The 17,885-nt window shown below is 43.1% G+C and overlaps 1 protein-coding gene across 4 annotated transcripts in view; it reads right to left on the bottom strand.

The window, feature by feature from the left end:
- The window catches only part of LOC144951695 (neogenin-like), a 225,504-nt gene that overhangs the window by 81,796 nt on the left and 125,823 nt on the right, over nt 1-17,885 (bottom strand). For all 4 annotated transcript variants that reach the window (XM_078882001.1, XM_078882029.1, XM_078882019.1 and 1 more), the window contains exons 14-16: nt 8,920-9,030; nt 4,671-4,865; nt 2,697-2,792 (exon numbers count right to left, since the gene is read on the bottom strand). In XM_078882001.1, coding sequence (XP_078738127.1) covers nt 2,697-2,792; nt 4,671-4,865; nt 8,920-9,030 — 402 coding nt within the window. The remainder of the gene's footprint in view (nt 1-2,696; nt 2,793-4,670; nt 4,866-8,919; nt 9,031-17,885) is intronic.

The following is a 17,885-nucleotide window of genomic DNA, read 5'->3' as shown; positions in this document are numbered from 1 at the left end:
CAAGACATTACTTTTAAAACCCACTTAATATTCTTATAGTTTGGATGAAGTCATTAATCTGCATATGTTTTCTAACATGTCATTTTTTCTGTTTTTCCTCGTAATCCATCCAAAGTATGTATCTCTCCAAAAGCTTCTTTGTGCACTTTTCAGATTGTATTCCATTTTCTTTGGCTATGTCCATGTTTCTAATTCACGTGTCATCAAAATACCAGGTGGCATTGTATTGATGGCCTCATGAAAGGGCAGTGCCATAGTCGCTCAGGGAAGGAAGCCAGGTTTGACCACCCCAAAAAATGTAACATAGGTAAGGAGAAGACCAAGTACCTGTGGTCTAAGTTGGGTGATGGGTTGGTAAAACCTTTGGTGGGATAAGTTAAAGGCCTTGGTAGACTGAAATCCCACGAACCAAGATACAAGTAAGGTCGTTCTTTTTTCCAAAATTTCTGCAATGATTTGTCCACTGTACAATCTCACCAAGATATCTGTACCCAACTAAGTTGTGTTCCCCAGAATGTGATTTAGCTTTTAAAAAAGTGAAATCTATTTTGTGTTAAGGCTTAGTCTGTAGGTAAAAATTTTAAAACGAGTTATTTTACAGATGTATGCATCTGATGTAGGCCTGGGGACAGTTCTATCAACAGAATGTTGATGGCATCGACTATAGAACAATCCAGTGGTTTGAGTGTGCAGCAATCGCGTCGACCGGCCACGTGCAGCGGACGGAGAGAAGCGCACGCTCGGGCGCCGCGAGCATGCGCCCTCGTGTGAATAACCACAGTCCGTCGACACCCTTTCACCAAGTCAACAGCGGAGTCAGACGAAACAGGTTGTTCGGGTCCAATGGCACTATTCAACGATGCATCTGCTGCGTGTGGTGCGTTTGTATAAAATTCGCATCTCCCCCCACCCCCCAGGTTTCTTCCCCTTCCACGGGTGGCCTCTCATCACAGATACTCACACAAAGTGCGCAGCTGCTCCAAAAACGAGGCAGACAAAGATATGCCCATTTGGTCTTGTCTCCCGCCCTCCGTTTTGCTGTACTGTATGTATATGCGTTCATTTTGGTTGATTATGTTTATTTAATTTGTTACACGGATGGTCCCCTTTAACCAGTTTAACCAGCCACAGTGGGAAGATGTTAACTACCTCGCCTGATATACAGGAGGTAGTGGGTTCAATCCCAACCCTGAAGCCTGTATATTTTGAGTTTGCATGTTCTTCCCGTGGTCGCGTGGATTTTTCTCTGGGTTTGGCCATCAAATTGATCATACAACATCTGAGATATTACCATGTGCCGCTGCATTGGCCAAGAAGATACTAAATGCTCTGGTCACTCAATATTGCCTTGCTCTCCAGGCTTTCTCCTTCATGGTGAAACATCTCCCTGGACGAGAACATGCAAATGTAATTTTGTGTCGCGAGAGGACATGGAGAGTCAGACTTTCATTATGGGGGTCCTGGGCTAACTTTTATGTTACAAGTTGGTTCACCTGTTTCATGGTTCTGGCTGGTCAGCATAACTCATTTTACTAGAATATAATTAAAAGGCATTGGCTATTATAAGGCCCACAGATACATCTCACAGGCTTCTATGGGAGTAGGCTGAACAGGATTAGGTGCATCCCATCGGACTGAGGGCTAATAAAATTTTAACAATTATTACCTTCTTGGTGAAACTGAGCATGCATTACCCCAGGGTATGCCTGGGTAATTGTCTCAGCTGCTACCGATATAAAGGGGCTATAAAAGCCAGAGGGAGGAGAGGAAGGCAGGGGAGCCTGTGGTTGTATATTGCGTCTCGTCCGAGTTGTTGGAGTTGTACAATGGCATCTTGGCTGGCTGAACAGATCACCTGAGAATGTAATCTGGGATGCTGCACTCGGGGTTCTGTGTCAAGTAGCCCTGTTGCTGAACACTGCAGAACACAGTAATTGCGAGCCTCTGAAATATCGACAAAGAGCCCTGCTTGTGAATTCACCTGATGGCATGAATAATACCCTTTAAAAATGCTCATTTTTATTGCAAAATGAAAATGACAAGTGGATATTGTTTTGAAACATTAAAACAAAATTAATGTAACAATAAATGACCAATGCACTAAAACATGAAGTATATATTTTACTGGTAGTAACCTCCTGGTTCCACCAGCCCACAGGGAATTATTGTGTCCATCCGTCGTGCATCAAAAAATGGGAGGGGTCGGGCTGGGTGGAGAGGGGAGGGTGGGGAGGGGCTGGGTGGGGAGGGAGGGGCTGGGTGGGGGGTGGGAGGCATGGGGCTGGGTGGGGAGGGGTTGGTCACCCCGTGGTGCCCTTATAAAACTCAACGTTTAACCTACTCACGCCGGCTTGTGCCCACCCGCACAGTCGGACATATTTGCGGAATACACCACGCCGCCGTTGACCCTGGCCATTGACCGAGCAACCCAACGCTCCTACCAGCTCCCTCCTCAGGAATGTGTTAAGGGAAATAATTGAACATTGACGAAAAACACAGCTCATGTATTCGTTATACAAACAATTTAAATCTGGCCTTTAAGAGCCGACCTGTGAGGTTAATAATTTTTATACTGGCAATTAATAGGTTACAATTATAAATAGTTTCCTGGTTTAGTGGTGCTATAATAATGATCATCGTCTCACCTGTAAAATAACTAAATGCCATTAAATTGCTGGGTATGGCAACTTAATTACCTGACAGTGTGCGTGTTGTTGCACTCTCATAGAGTGGGATGCCCTCTCCCATGTGGTTGAAGGCCTTCAGCGAGATGACATATTGTGAACTTGGCTCTGCACGATAAAACAAGACCATTGCAATTAAAACAGCTGCATGACACATGTTTATTACATACACAACATAGTTCACCCATGTGACTTTGCCTCAAAAAAAGCGATCGTGGTAACAAAATAAAATGTGCATAAGAAACTGTGTTGGCTGCGTGCCCTTCAACAATTTGTGGCAGTGTCACATTAACAAATAGATGGACAATGCTGCAAGCATTGATGCACAGATACAAAGCTGTATTTTAAGAAGCCTAATACTCTTTTTTTTCCCCATGCGAAATATACTTGAACAGGATGGGTGCAAATTCAGGGGTAAAAAATTTAACCAAAATATAGTAGCAGTACTACTTGTCCAACTGTAATTGACATTACCAAAAGATGATTGTAGGAAACCAACTCATGGAACCAATATCACAAACATTGATTTCAGTAAATATGTTGTTAATATGAAGTCAGGCTATGCTAACAAATAATCTAGTTGATATTCTAGCTACATTTAAGAGGCTGCTGAAATGTAAACTAATTAAGTATTATGCTCACCATTGAGCCTAATGGTTTCCTCTTACCAATTCAGTTCGTAGTCACCTATATATTTTTTTTGCCAAAGATTAGCAAAGCACGTAGTCTGCTGTAATGTGAATATTAAAGATATGACGTGATAATTTTTGTAATCTATGTAGAGCCAGTAGAATATATTACAAATGCAAAAGTTAATCACAGAGTAAAAAATAATGGTCACATGGTTTTTCAGGTCCCCATTTGAATAAAAATGCTTTCTTATCTTCTGAAAGTCAATAAATATAATCGATGTTTTAATGTTGTCTAGTTATATAGTGATGTGATTAGCAAATTGCCCTATTGTGATGGTGGCTTTGGGCTTATCGCTTCTATAAGGCAAAATTGTAAAACCTCCATGAAGACCAAAGCTTATCTGAAAGCAGTCTACAATGCAACAGAGTCCAGTCACAGCTTGTTTTTCTAGAAATGTACTCTCAGCCTCGACTCATAATTCATCACTGTCCAAATGTAAATAAACCAGAGAAAGACAAATAAAATCAAAGTTTTAGTTGCATTTGTCTCAGGCCACAGTCTTGTCAAAATAACCAGATACTAGGCCAAAGATCAATGCAAACTGAGAAAACAAGAAACTTGGGGATCACAGAGAGGAACACAATTGAGTATGCAATGGTTTCCAAGGCAAATAGGCAGGACCCAAGTTAACTGTAGCTAAAAAAACTTGCTTAGGTTATAACATGATGAACACAGTACTTGGATGTGACAGTGAAATTTAAACAGGAAATCCAAGGTTCAAGTAACATATCAAAGTTAGTCAAAGGCTAGTTCCCATACAGGCAAATGTACTTATGGTAATGTCCGCAATCTAGTTCCAGTTAATCCAGGGTACAGTCGAGAGCTCAGGATAATTTACCAAAGTCCACAGTCATGGCCAAGATACCTACAGTAAATGGGTCAAAAACTCACTGCCTTGCCATCAATACTGCCTTATAACATCATCCATGATCTATCTATGGTTTGATGAAGGCCCCCCCCATGTTGTCACCACAATGCATCTCGCTGCTGAGCACGAGCTAAATACTGCCATATAACATTATTGATTATGAGCTGATGCCACTAACCCCTTAACCAACCCAGCCCTGCCAGCCAAGGCAAGCCCTACCTCGTGCAGCCACTCTCTTAGTCCCATTGTCTCATTGAAACCTGAACGAACTCCTTCCTACATGCCTAGTGACAGCACTACCATTATTATTGCTAATACTTCTGAGTACAAACACAAAATTGGAGTGTGTTACATAGTGTCTATTGTTTATGTTACAGGTGTGTAAAACACAATGTGCACGCAAGTGGCATATCAATATCACTTACCCAAATTGTCGATAGTGTAGTAGCGTTGCTTGCTGTCGACACGCAACGACTTGCCATGTGGGCTTCCAATGCCATATCCCAGAGCGTAGCCACGTACCATAATCTGTGGGTTTGCAGGTGGTGTCCAGCTCACCACAATGCTGGTAGGAAATGGCCGTACATGCAATGAGCTGGGCTGGTCTGGTACCCTTGATTCTGCAACACCACAAACACATCAGGCTCAATGTCAAATGTTGATAACAAGGTGGAAAATTGATGCATATTCACCGGCTCTGTAACGCTTTCCAACACGTGTTTGTCCTTTGAAGCATTTTTATGAATATGTATAATATATGGGCATTAATGAAGACAGAAATTGCATTGAAAAATAGGAGGAACACACATTAGAGAACATATGCAAGTTAATGGTCATAAATATGACGCTTAAGAAAAGTGGGCTTGGGCAGAATAGGTCTTAGAAAGGATGATGGCTGATAGTTGATGGGGTGGCAGCCATGGGAAGGAAAATTCCCAAGAAGACATTCACCTGCAGAAAAAGAGCCATGGAATAATCTTGCGTGCAGGTGCTAGGTGGATTGTTACATTACAGGATTGTGGGAAAGGAGGCGGCTTGTAGAGGCCTTTATCCTGTAGATCATGATTGCTCATGATGAATAACATTATCTTCTGAGCCGTATGGTATGACGTCATAAGGCGCTGAATATGCCGCAAGATGACATCACACGTAATGACGCAATCGAAATGGCTTGGGTGTTAAGAGCTGGGTTTTTTTTAAATCAAGGTGTATTGCACAATCCTTTAAATAAGCTGGTTTTCAATAGAATGAGTCTTTAGTAGCAAAACAAATATTTACTAAAATTGTATTCAAATTTGATCAACTATAAAAGTTACCATGACCCATAGATAGAAACCGACAGACAGAAATAGATGGAGAGATCTAATGGTTTCATCCTTAGTTGGAAAGCGTTATCCATGACAATAACATGAAGATTTTAATCTGATGCAGTGGTCAAGTATGCTGACAGATCAATATCAGAATCCGAATACAGGCGACCCCCGCACCTACGACCTAATTGGTTCTTGGACGACAGCCGTCGAACCCTTAATTTCTCATAAGCGAAATTTTATGAATTGGGGTTCCATTCCCGGAAACCCATTACATCCCATTAAAATACCAAAATTAACCACAAAAATGAATAAAAATAACCCTAACAAAATTAATTAGAACTTAACACAACTGTTATTAAATAAAAACAAACACTAACATTTGAAAACTCTGAACTACTTTTTTTGCATGTGCATCTCATTTCCTCGTCTCACAAGTAAATGTACTAAAAAGTGAAGAGCGTTGCGAAAGAGACACCGCTGCTTTCGCTCGAGGCGCAGCTGCAGAATATCGGACTATAATCTACACACGCATACGGCGGAAGAGCAAAGCAGCACCATCAGGCGACGAGTCTGTGCATGACATGTGCACACTCGTCGCCATCGACTCGGCATTGGTAGCAGTCGTTAGACTGTCGTAGATACGAGTTTTGGTCGTTACTGTGGGGGTCTTACTATAAGAAAGGTCATAAAAGCATGGGGTTGCAAGTCGAGCCATCTAAGTCGGGGGTCACCTCTATTTATTTACACTGGAGAAATCCGATGAGCTATAAAGCTCTTTTTCCCAATGTCCAGTAAGAGCAGGTCAGAACGTTACAACAACAAATAATACAAAAAAACAATAGGAGTGTAAATTATAGACAATATAAACAAATAACTTAAAAATATATACAAAAAAAACTAAACTTTGTTATTCATCTTAAAAAGTAAAGCCCACTGAGCCATTATCTTCTTTTTTAGAAGCGACCTGGCTACAAATGATAGCTCAACAAAGTCGCTTATCACGTGGAAATCCACAGCAGAAAAATAATAGAAATAATCTAGATGCATGTTTCTAACTGTGGTGGGAAAAACCCAGGGGGACGCGGAGAAAAAAATCCACGTGACCGCAGAGAGAGAGACATGAAAACTCCAAATATAAAGGCGTCAGGGTTGGGATCAAATGCCTAACCTGCATACCAGGCGAGGAATATAACATCACACCATCAGGGCGCCCCTTTAATAACTAATATATCAGTTCAAATTGCATTAGTACATCAACTCCCAAGTTTGGGAAAGGCAGTAAAACAACAGCAAAACAGTACCAATCCACACCAAGACAACACACAGTCCTTTAATAAAATTGTACATACAAATTTTACTTTTGATACATTGTTAAAAAATCTAATTTACAAATCACCTTCGCAAATATGGCTGTATTCAGCACTAACCTTCTGCTTCAGAATATATTTGAAGGAAGATCTAAAATGTTAAGGGAGGAAATAAGCTTGTTCCAAAACGTTGGTGATGCAATGGATAGTTCAAAGACAATAAAATGGATGTCTTAGGTTTCTTGGATTTCACAACGAGGTTAATGAATTAGCTAAGCATGGCGCAGATTTGCCAGTAAGGATTTTATCGTTGAACAGGGTCCAATGTAGATAAAACTATCCCTCGACCTAAAGTTTGAGACATCAATATGAATTAACATTTTTATATGGTGGTACAATTGTTGCAATTAAAAAATCTGGTGGATTCTATCTTTCAATTCTTTGGTTCTTTTCGGTTAAGTCACGTCTAAAAATAAAATAATAAATCAAAATAAAACAACACATTACGACGTTTCGATTGCAACACAAGCAATCATCATCAGGCATAAAAGAAATAGCAACAAAAATCTAACTAGAAAACTATAGACCGACATACAAGCAGACAGACATCACAACGGCACACATAGAGAGGAGTATACAGGCACACGAAAATTAAATAACCTAGTAAAATATTGAAATGTGATGTAATACAACACAGAGAGTCGGTTAACACACAATTAACGCATGGCCTGGTTGACTACGTGTTTCAAAATTTGCTAAGTTAGAATTTTAAGTGTGAGCAACAAATATCTAACTAGAAAACTATAGACAGACATACAAGCAGACAGACATCACAACGACACACAGAGAGAGGACACAAATCGGCTGTGTGAGCAACAAAAATCTAACTAGAAAACTATAGACAGACATACAAGCAGACAGACATCACAACGGCACACAGAGAGAGGACAGAAATCGGCACAAAGAGATGGTCGTTTCTGTGACGGTCCCTTAAATATAGAGAGGAGGGGGAGGGGACGGGGGGAGGGAGAGGGCGGGGAGATCAATGGGTGCACGCCAACGTACTCCTATTGTAAGTGAGATGATAGACGCGGCACGGGAGGCAAACCTGAAAATTAGGACAAACGCGGCACGGGAGGCAAGCCTGAAAATTAGGAGACAAGCACACGAAAATTAAATAACCTAGTAAATTATCGAAATGTGATGTAATACAACACAGAAAGTCGGTTAACACACAATTAACGCATAGCCTGGTTTATTACGTGTTTCAAAATTTGCTAAGTTAGAATTTTAAGTGTGAAATTTCAAGGAGAGGACACAGGCAGAGAGAACAAATAGCCAGAAAGAAAAACTGATTGTTCATAAATGTTTTACATTTTTTATATGCATTCAATATTATTTTAAGTTTCAATTTTTTTAAGTTATATTTTCTTCTTGTCTAAATAATTTGAATGTCTTTATAAACCTGAATGTTTTAGATTTTTTTTGCTATTAATTTTTAAGTTTTCTATATCTTAACTGATATTTTTGTTTTATTACTATTAGTGTCTTAGGCCCACCCAGACTGCAGCCTGCTCACAATGCTGTCTGATGGCGCTGGTGCTTGATGGAAATGCTTTACAAGGCGACTGTTGTATTCATATTTTACCTCTGTACCCAGGACACATCCCAACAAACTGCCATGGGTTAAGCATTGGCAGTTTGTAAGGTCGTTTTATTTTGTGAAGTTATATTTTGGGTCTTCATTAATGTATTTTTTGTAATTTTTATAATTTCATATTTTCGAGCTGATATTTCATGATATATTGTGGAGATCCTTTCAACCTGCAATACCTTTTGTTCATTTTTTGTGAAGCATCTTGAAATGTGGTTGCAAATTAAAATTGTATTGTTTTTCTCAAACATTAACAAATATCCTACTCACACATTCTAAAAATGTGGAATTTCAACACTGTCAGGCTCTGAATAGGAAATGAACAACACGCTCTTTTGAGTATAAAAAATAATGTATTTAACTTCAAGATAAAATTTAAACATTATAGCACACAGCTTACCATCAAGGTCGGCCTGAAAAGTCTCTGACGAAAGCCAATCAGAGAAGGGGCCTGTGCCATTACTGTTGACAGCTGCTACGCGAAAGCTGTATTCAGAGCCTTGATCCAATCCTAGGAAAGGGGAGTGGGGGCAGATATGACAGCATACATCACATGAATGGTTAACATGATCACACTAGGAAACTATTATAGATTTCACATAAAATTCAACTTGGGAGAATTAATCTGCTTCTTTGTCAAAATATATCATTCACTAAAAGTAAAAAATGTCATGTTATCATCACCACCTCCATTGAAAGTATTTTACAGCCTCCATTACAAGTATAGAAGACCCTTGAATATCAAGAGTTTGAAATACAACCTCTTTGTATTTCAATTTAGCTATTGCAGAAGTTAGTTTTGGCCTTTGACGGATATACTTTACACGGAAGTACTATATAATTGCCTAATACTGTGGTGCGGGGTGGTGCGGGGTGGTGCGGGGTGGGACGGGCGAGGGACACGAGGCAGTCAGTGGCACCTCAACTTTTGTCATGCAAGCATCACGCGGACAAATAAAAACACCCCGGTAGAGCCTCAACAGACTGTTGGGGCAAGTGCTGCTAGCGAGCACCTAATGAAGGCCGGCACAGCACACGAGGGGGTGGGTGGGCAGCACCACGCCCGACCACCTTTGTCTCTCAAGTCGCGACGTTTACACATAGCACCAGGTACTCAATTGAGGCCGAGTCGACCTAGGGGAGACCCAGGACCGATTTAGAAAATCGTCACCGGTGTTGGCCACGAGCAGGAATTGAGCTCGGGTCACCGGGTTCGTAGTGCAGCACGCGAACTATGGCACTACTGCTCCCCACTCGCGGACAAACACACACGCACTCGCTTTGGATCATCATCATTGGTAAGTACAGTACTTATTCAGTATTTATACTCCTATTTATTGTCTAGGAATGTTTTTTTGCATTGGGGTTTAACATATATATTTTTTTATTATTTGGCATACAGTACTTTTTTCAATTGTGATGTGTCTATTTTTGGTTGCCGTGTACCTAACCCCGTTATTTAGGTAAGGCTTAAGTATTGAATATCGAGGTTTTGTCTTTCGTGGCACTTTCCAAGAACGTAACCCCCGTGATATTCAGAGGTATCCTGTATGTAATAGAACAGAACTCGATTTAATTTCACAACGAGAAAATATATGTAAAAGGGTTAGTGTGTAGAAAGTTGCCATTGCTGCTGCAATGAAACCATTATATGTATGCATTAAAATAAGTCAGTTTTAGAAAAGTTAAATATATTTTTTAACAAATAAATTTGTTCAACATGAATGTGAAAGGCTTGTTTGTGATACAAAGGATCAACTTTAAGACTGGTTTGCTCCTCATTAGGATGCATCTGGGAAGTGCAGTCAGCAATGTTTTCTGCTGCCTTATGCCTCTGGAAGCCCCATATATCGGGAGGACTTCATATAAGTTAGCGGTTAAAAGCAATAATGTATTTAAGTCCTGCCAGCCAGCACAATGTAGTATGGGCGTTTTAAAAATATATATATATGTTAAAATAAACTACTTTATAAAAACTAAAAACTATTTTTTTTATTTTACCTGGTTAGGCCCACTGAGCTATACAGCTCTTGTTGAGAAGCAACCTGGTCACAAATGATCGCTCAACGAAGTGGCATCACATGTGGACATTTATAGCAGCCAAATTCTCTAAATGCATGTTTCTAAATGTGGAGGGAAAACCCGGAGGTCCCAGAGAAAAATACACAAACCACAGGGAAAACATGCAAAACTCTAAATATACAGGCGTTAGGATCGAACCCACGACCTCCTGTACAATCGGCGAGGTAGTTGATGACTCCCCACCACAGCGCCCCACAACTGCAGCAGGTCTCAAATTGTCGGAAGGATTTTAAAATTACCATAAAGCGGCAAAATCCAGGCAATGCTGAGATGCCTGGGTTCTGCAAATCAAGCACAATGCTTTAACTTGCATGTCAAAGCCAAGACTGGTGCTGCATTCATAAACTTGTCTTTTGCCAATGATTTAGTTTAAAAAGCAAGTTCTCATGCTAAAGCTGGCCAGAATCCTACCATGTTGCTGAACGCTGCAGCTAATCTGGAATATGCCCTGCAATCTAAAGATGTGTGCCTACCAGTGAACAAGTTCGTACAGGCTTCCCCAGAGATTTGTGCTGGCTCCAATGCTATTCAACATGTACATTAACGATATGTCACAGACAGGGTTCTGCAGGTTTATGTACACGGGAAACATCCGAGTCTGTGATGATTTAAGATAAAAGTAACAAAAAAATATATGACGAAGAACTTGACCTCTTAACGCTGGAATCATTGATCAAATTGCTAGAATACAAAAAAATATATAAGACCAGCTAAAGATAGATTACAGGAATCCCCCGCAATACTTAAGGGATGCGTTCCTGGGAAATACTACTGAACTCGAAATTACTTAAAGCGAACTCTAATTTCTCATAGACATGTTAAAATCAGGGGTTGTGTTCACGAGCTGACATTTCTGGGGGCAAAAAAGTGTCACAAAATGTCATGAAGTGTACAATAATGCATATGATTATAAGTTAATAATACATACACATAATTAGGTAAAGCTTACATACATGGTTGAAGAGCTATGATGATTTTGATCTTCAATCCAGACACTTAAAAGTCTTTCAATATTTTCTAGAATTCCATTATTGCTCTGCGTTATTTTAGTGGCAATTAAATGTGCCACATTTTGAGTACATTCTACAATTTTTCCTGTATTAACTCGAATAGTTCTCACCGAAGTCATGGGTATGTCAAGAATTATGGCAATATCGACTGCCTTTTCCCCTGCTTCAAAACACTTTACTGTGCGATATGCTCTCCTCTAAGCCCTTTTTACTTTTAAACCATATTGCTACCTATCACATGTGCAATGACTACACAAAATGGTGAGCTGGCAGAAGGAGGCTGAGCACATAGCAGGGAATTTCGGTGGTACGCACAATGTGCGTACAGTATGGTATTACATTGAAAAATAGTCGGTTTTCACTGCATGCTTTCCGAGGTCAAAAATTGCGCAATTTTTTAGCATTTAAATAAAAAATGCAATTCGTTGTAAGTCATTTCGAGTAAAAAAGATGCAAAAGCAAAACATTAAACTTATAGGGAATATGTTCTCTGAATTCATCAGCAATGTGCAAAACAATGCATAATTCTACAACTTATCAAGGAAGATTCCTATATGTGAACTTGTGGTCAAAGGGGATGAAAAAGTACGTTCGCATGAAGAACATCAGAGATCTATGAAATACTCACACTCAGATGTGTACTGTTGCAGAACATGTGTAGTGACAGAGAAAGGTCACTACTGTGTCGGCCCGTACGAAGGCTGGAGGCCCCAAGGGGGTGCCTGGGGGGTCGCGTGGTGGAGGGATCCGGACCCTCCCAGAGGTGGGGGAAGTGAGGCGTGTCCTGGGAAGGGAGGCGTGGCCTGAAGAGAGCCAGCCACGCCGGGGCGGAGCCAGCCACGCCAAACCAAATATAAGCGTGGTGTGAATGCAGAGCGAGGCTGCTGTTGTACTGTACTCCAAGGTGAAGACATCTTCGGTCGTCAAGTCCCGAGTCGTCGTCCTGGGCCAGGCAGGCCGTTGCCTGCCTGGTCCAGTCTGTGTCGTGTTCCAGAGTGTTAGTGAGTTGAGGAAGGTGGTCACCACCTCATGTAGAGTGTTATATTATTTATCGTTTAATAAATAGTGTTGCCTCCAAGTTGCGTGTGTGTGCACCTAATTTGAACCTACTACATTTGGCGTCAGAAGTTGTGGAAATATAAATATTGCTAGGTGTTATCCTAGGGAAGTAAAATGGGCACACGAAAAACAAAGACAAAACTCATCTGGACGCCTTCGTACGACGGGGATGGTGTGACGACCATCCTTCGGACAGCCCCGGGGATGGCAGCCCCGGTGACAGAGGGAGAGAGATGGCGCTGCACGCGGAGCGGCGGGACTGTCATCGCACCGCTGCTTCGCCGCCATCGGGAACGGAGCGATGGAGCCGCGGGGAGAGGACACCGTCGTCTCTGCGGGGGCTGGCGGGGGGAGGCCCAGGCATGCGGGCCACGCGGTGGGGCCGCCAACTCGGTGGCTGATCGTGGCGCGGTTCCCGCCAAAACGCCGCTCCCGCCAACTCGAGGGCTGGTCGGGGCGCGGTTCCCGCCAAAACGCCGCTCCCGCCAACTCGAGGGCTGGTCGGGGCGCGGTTCCCGCCAACTCGAGGGCTGGTCGGGGCGCGGTTCCCGCCAACTCGAGGGCTGGTCGGGGCGCGGTTCCCGCCAAAACGCCGCTCCTGCTGCCGAAATGCCGCTCCCGCCGACATCAACGCCTGCAGAGGGGGAGTTCCAGCCTTCTGCTCGAGCGCGAGAGGTGGATGGGTTCGCAAGAGCAGGCCGTGTTCACCATGAAAGATTCTTCGGGCCGTTCCAGTGCTCCACCTTGCCGCCCTCCGCTATTCACAGTTTGCCAGGCGAGTCGTGACATGACAAGCACCCGGCCCCAAGAAAAATAATAATAATCTTCACCCATCTTACGTGCGCCGGGTTGCGATCGCGTGTGTTTTTTTTTAACTCGCTGGTTTGCGGAGCGTGTTCGTCCGGTTGTGTGCGTGATAAAGTGACGCGGCGACCATGCGGGTTTCTGCTTGTAACAAGTGTTGTTGTTAAATACGGCGTCGAGATCGGTATCTTCTGGGTGTAGTTAATGATTAATTCGTGTTGGTGTCCCGAGCTCCGTTGATATCCTGTATGTTGCCGTGTTAATGACTCGTGTTGTTACATCGTTTTGTTGCGAAATCGCCGTTGTTATTGTGTATACTGTATGGAGTTTCGCTCGTGATTGCCACGTGTAACTGTAAGAAACTTTGATCGTCATTGTTGCCAAGGTACAGACCGTATGGAGCTTTGCTTGGAATTGTTAACTGTATGGAATGTTGGGTACTTGCTTGTGATTATTTACTATGTACGGATTGTCTGGAGTATTGATTGTGTGTGTTGCCATGTGGGGACTGGATGGAGCATTGCGCCAAATGATTCACTGTACGAATTTCATATACTGCATATACTGTATTAATCAATTTGGCGATTCTTGGGGTTTGTGTATAGTTTTTTTGCTCTCAAAATTCGAATGCCCTGAGTCCCATGGTTAATGTTGAAGGAGATTTTGAAATGACAGGTTCGATTTGTTTCAAACTCACTGGTTGGTTCCTGTCCGTTGTTGCACAGATGATGTCTTTTGTGCGAGAATGCTCCTTGTGTTCTACATGGATCGGGGGTGCGTTTCCCTTAATTGCCGTCAAATTGCGTTGCTCTCTCCACTCGGTTGGTACAGCTGCATGCTGCAATGCGAGTCTCGGAGATGATGTGTACGGATACGGGATGTGAGGTGTATTGTTGTGACCATTGAATATTTGGGATCGTCACAAATTGTGCGTACCTGTTCGGCATTGGATCAGTTCTGTGGGGGATCATAATTCAAATTGTATGTGTTGTGATGGTGTTAAATTGCGATGGGGACATGCTGCCAGGGATTTGGAATTGTGCTGCTGGTTGTCACCTATCTTGGGGCGCAGGTCCTGACCAGGATGGCCCAGTGAGTGTTGCGTGTCTAACATGAACGTTGTGGTCCCGTCATGCAATGGCTGACGGCTTGACCTGACAGCCCGGAGATTGAAACACTCCGTGGCATGTCTAGCCTAGTGGGCTGTGCGCTCACAGGGCTCGGAGAGTGTGGTCCCGTCATGCAATGGCTGACGGCTTGACCCGACAGCCCGGAGATTGAAACACTCCGTGGCATGTCTAGCCTAGTGGGCTGTGCGCTCACAGGGCTCGGAGAGTGTGGTCCCGTCATGCAATGGCTGACGGCTTGACCTGACAGCCCGGAGATTGAAACACTCCGTGGTATGTCTAGCCTAGTGGGCTGTGCGCTCACATGGCTCGGAGAGTGTGGTCCCGTCATGCAATGGCTGACGGCTTGACCTGACAGCCCGGAGATCGAGACACTCCGTGGCTTGTCTAGCCTAGTGGGCTGTGCGCTCACATGGCTCAGAGAGTGTGGTCCCGTCATGCTGTCTTGACAGCTTGACCTGACAGCCCGGAGATCGAGACACTCCGTGGCTTGTCTAGCCAAGTGGGCTGTGCGCTCACATGGCTCAGAGAGTGTGGTCCCATCATGCTGTGTCTGATGGCTTGACCTGACGGCCCGGAGAGTGAGACACTCCGAGGTGCGTTGAAACAGTGGGCTGGAGATTCGTAAGGTTCAGGTGGAGTTGTCCTGTTACGTTGAGACTGTATCCCTCAGTTGTTAGGGTGCATGTTGTGCAATGAGTGAACGATGGATCGTCTCGGCTTGGTCGGTACAGCTATATGCTGCGATGCGAGTCTTGGAGAGAGACTGGGTTAAAATCCCACCGATATGGCCGACGCGTGCTGCTGGTTGTGACGCCGCGTCGGAAAGGCGGTGGGGTGGTAACATGGAAATTCCCCCCCCGATATGGCCGACGTGTGCTACTGGTTGTGACGCCGCGTCGGAAAGGCGGTGGGGTGGTAACATGGAAATTCCCCCCCCGATATGGCCGACGCGTGCTACTGGTTGTGACGCCACGTCGGAAAGGCGGGGGGTGCTAACGGGTGACTGTCATTGCATGCGTGATTCTAACGGGGGGGGGGGCTGTGCTGGAGCGTAAGTGGGTTAGCCAGTTTTCATGTATAATTGTTGTTAATTCCCCGTTTTCTATGCGGTTCCCTTTTACCCTCGTCGATTCTGTATATATTACGTGATTGTATTTCTTATCGGTCGCCGGTCATTTATTGATGTTGTTGGTTCGGAGGCACACCTTTTCGATGTTTCACAGTTGTGTTACAGCCGGGGACGGCTGTGTGTTTATACAGGGGGGGGTGATGTAGTGACAGAGAAAGGTCACTACTGTGTCGGCCCGTACGAAGGCTGGGGGCCCCAAGGGGGTGCCTGGGGGGTCGCGTGGTGGAGGGATCCGGACCCTCCCAGAGGTGGGGGAAGTGAGGCGTGTCCTGGGAAGGGAGGCGTGGCCTGAAGAGAGCCAGCCACGCCGGGGCGGAGCCAGCCACGCCAAACCAAATATAAGCGTGGTGTGAATGCAGAGCGAGGCTGCTGTTGTACTGTACTCCAAGGTGAAGACATCTTCGGTCGTCAAGTCCCGAGTCGTCGTCCTGGGCCAGGCAGGCCGTTGCCTGCCTGGTCCAGTCTGTGTCGTGTTCCAGAGTGTTAGTGAGTTGAGGAAGGTGGTCACCACCTCATGTAGAGTGTTATATTATTTATCGTTTAATAAATAGTGTTGCCTCCAAGTTGCGTGTGTGTGCACCTAATTTGAACCTACTACACATGTATGGCAGTAGAAATGCAACAAAGATTAACAATATGGAAGTGTTACATATTAACTTTTATTTCCAAAGAGTAAGTAGGGAATCTATGAAGATCTTTCTAGATAAAGAACATAAAACATACATTATTGGAGTTGCTAGTTATAGACTATGTACGGCTTGGAAAAAATATATATTCATATAGTTAACTAATATAAACATGTCGAACACAACAATGCTATCCTGGTACAGGCTAGAATATTAATAATCAGTATAATGAATATATGCATCATAAGTGAATAATTGAGCCAGAAGATTGTAATACATGAGTATACGTTCTTTTTTAATGGTTAAAATCTTCTGATTGCCTGTTCCTGTGATGTCATGATACCTATTTAAGAAGTCGAGTCAGTGTCATGGTTATTCTGAATTCCTGGACTTTATTCTGACTTCATGGATTCTGTCTATAATCGTTCAACTTATGGTTAGCCGAAATAAGAATTGTTTGTGCATTAAATGGTTGTATACTTGACAATTTAATTCGTTTGGTTCTGTCAGGTGGTGGAGAATGTCAGTCGAGAAATTTGTCCTGATTATTGCCTGGAACAATGCTCAATATATTATTAATTATATTATCTGCGACAGGCAACGTGTTTACATAATACATTTTTGATTTAAAGCTTTCGCGACTGCAGGGATTCATATTCTTGACTTTACCGAAAGAACCAAGAATATATAATTAATGTTTTAAAAAGTTTGGCATGGGCAGAACACATTGCTCTAATTGACGACAGCTGGTGCTAGAAAATAATGATGCAGTGGTATCCACAAAGGGAACATGCATCAGAGTATGATGACTCCAGAGATGGAGCGATGGATGAAATTAACTCGTGTGAAGGTGCTGGATGGATTGTTACATCAAGTCAAGTTTATTTGTTTAACCATGTGGAGAACAGGATTTTATATTTGCAAGAGTGACCTACTTGTACATACAAATGCAGAACTGTAACGGAATGGCGGCGGCTTGGGAGGCCATCATCCATCAGTAGATTTGTCATGGTTGATAAGAGGAATTATCTTCCGAGCCATCCGAGCTAATGCCACACAGCATATAACCTGGTTGATGGAAAATTAGAGAGGAATTTTCAATGAGAGGGTATTTCAAATTTAGGAACGATAGAAAAGGCAGAGCGGCAGGAGGGGTAGCACTATGTATAAAAAGAATAACCTTGAAGCAGACCAACTCAAACATGAAGAGGAAATTGGCACCAAATCTGTGAGGAACAAACTAACTGACAAAATGTCAGATAGTCTATGAAAAGGAGTTTGCTACAGATCTCCAAATTCAGATATAAACAAGGACAAAGCATTATACAATGACATTAGATTACTTGGTCTGAAGAGAGACACTTTAGTAATGGGAGAGTTTAACTTTCCCCGAATAGAATGGGAAAATCTATTTGGGAGATCAGCAGATTCAATTGAGATGTTAGATATGGTCAATGTCAACCCTCAAGAGGGAAGGCTTGCCTTGACCGAATTATCTCAAACAACTCTGACAGGGTGATGAAGAC

This window comes from Lampetra fluviatilis, chromosome 3, assembly GCF_964198595.1.
Source record: "Lampetra fluviatilis chromosome 3, kcLamFluv1.1, whole genome shotgun sequence".
Lineage (NCBI taxonomy): Eukaryota > Metazoa > Chordata > Hyperoartia > Petromyzontiformes > Petromyzontidae > Lampetra > Lampetra fluviatilis.
This window is presented reverse-complemented; position numbering and strand designations above follow the sequence as displayed.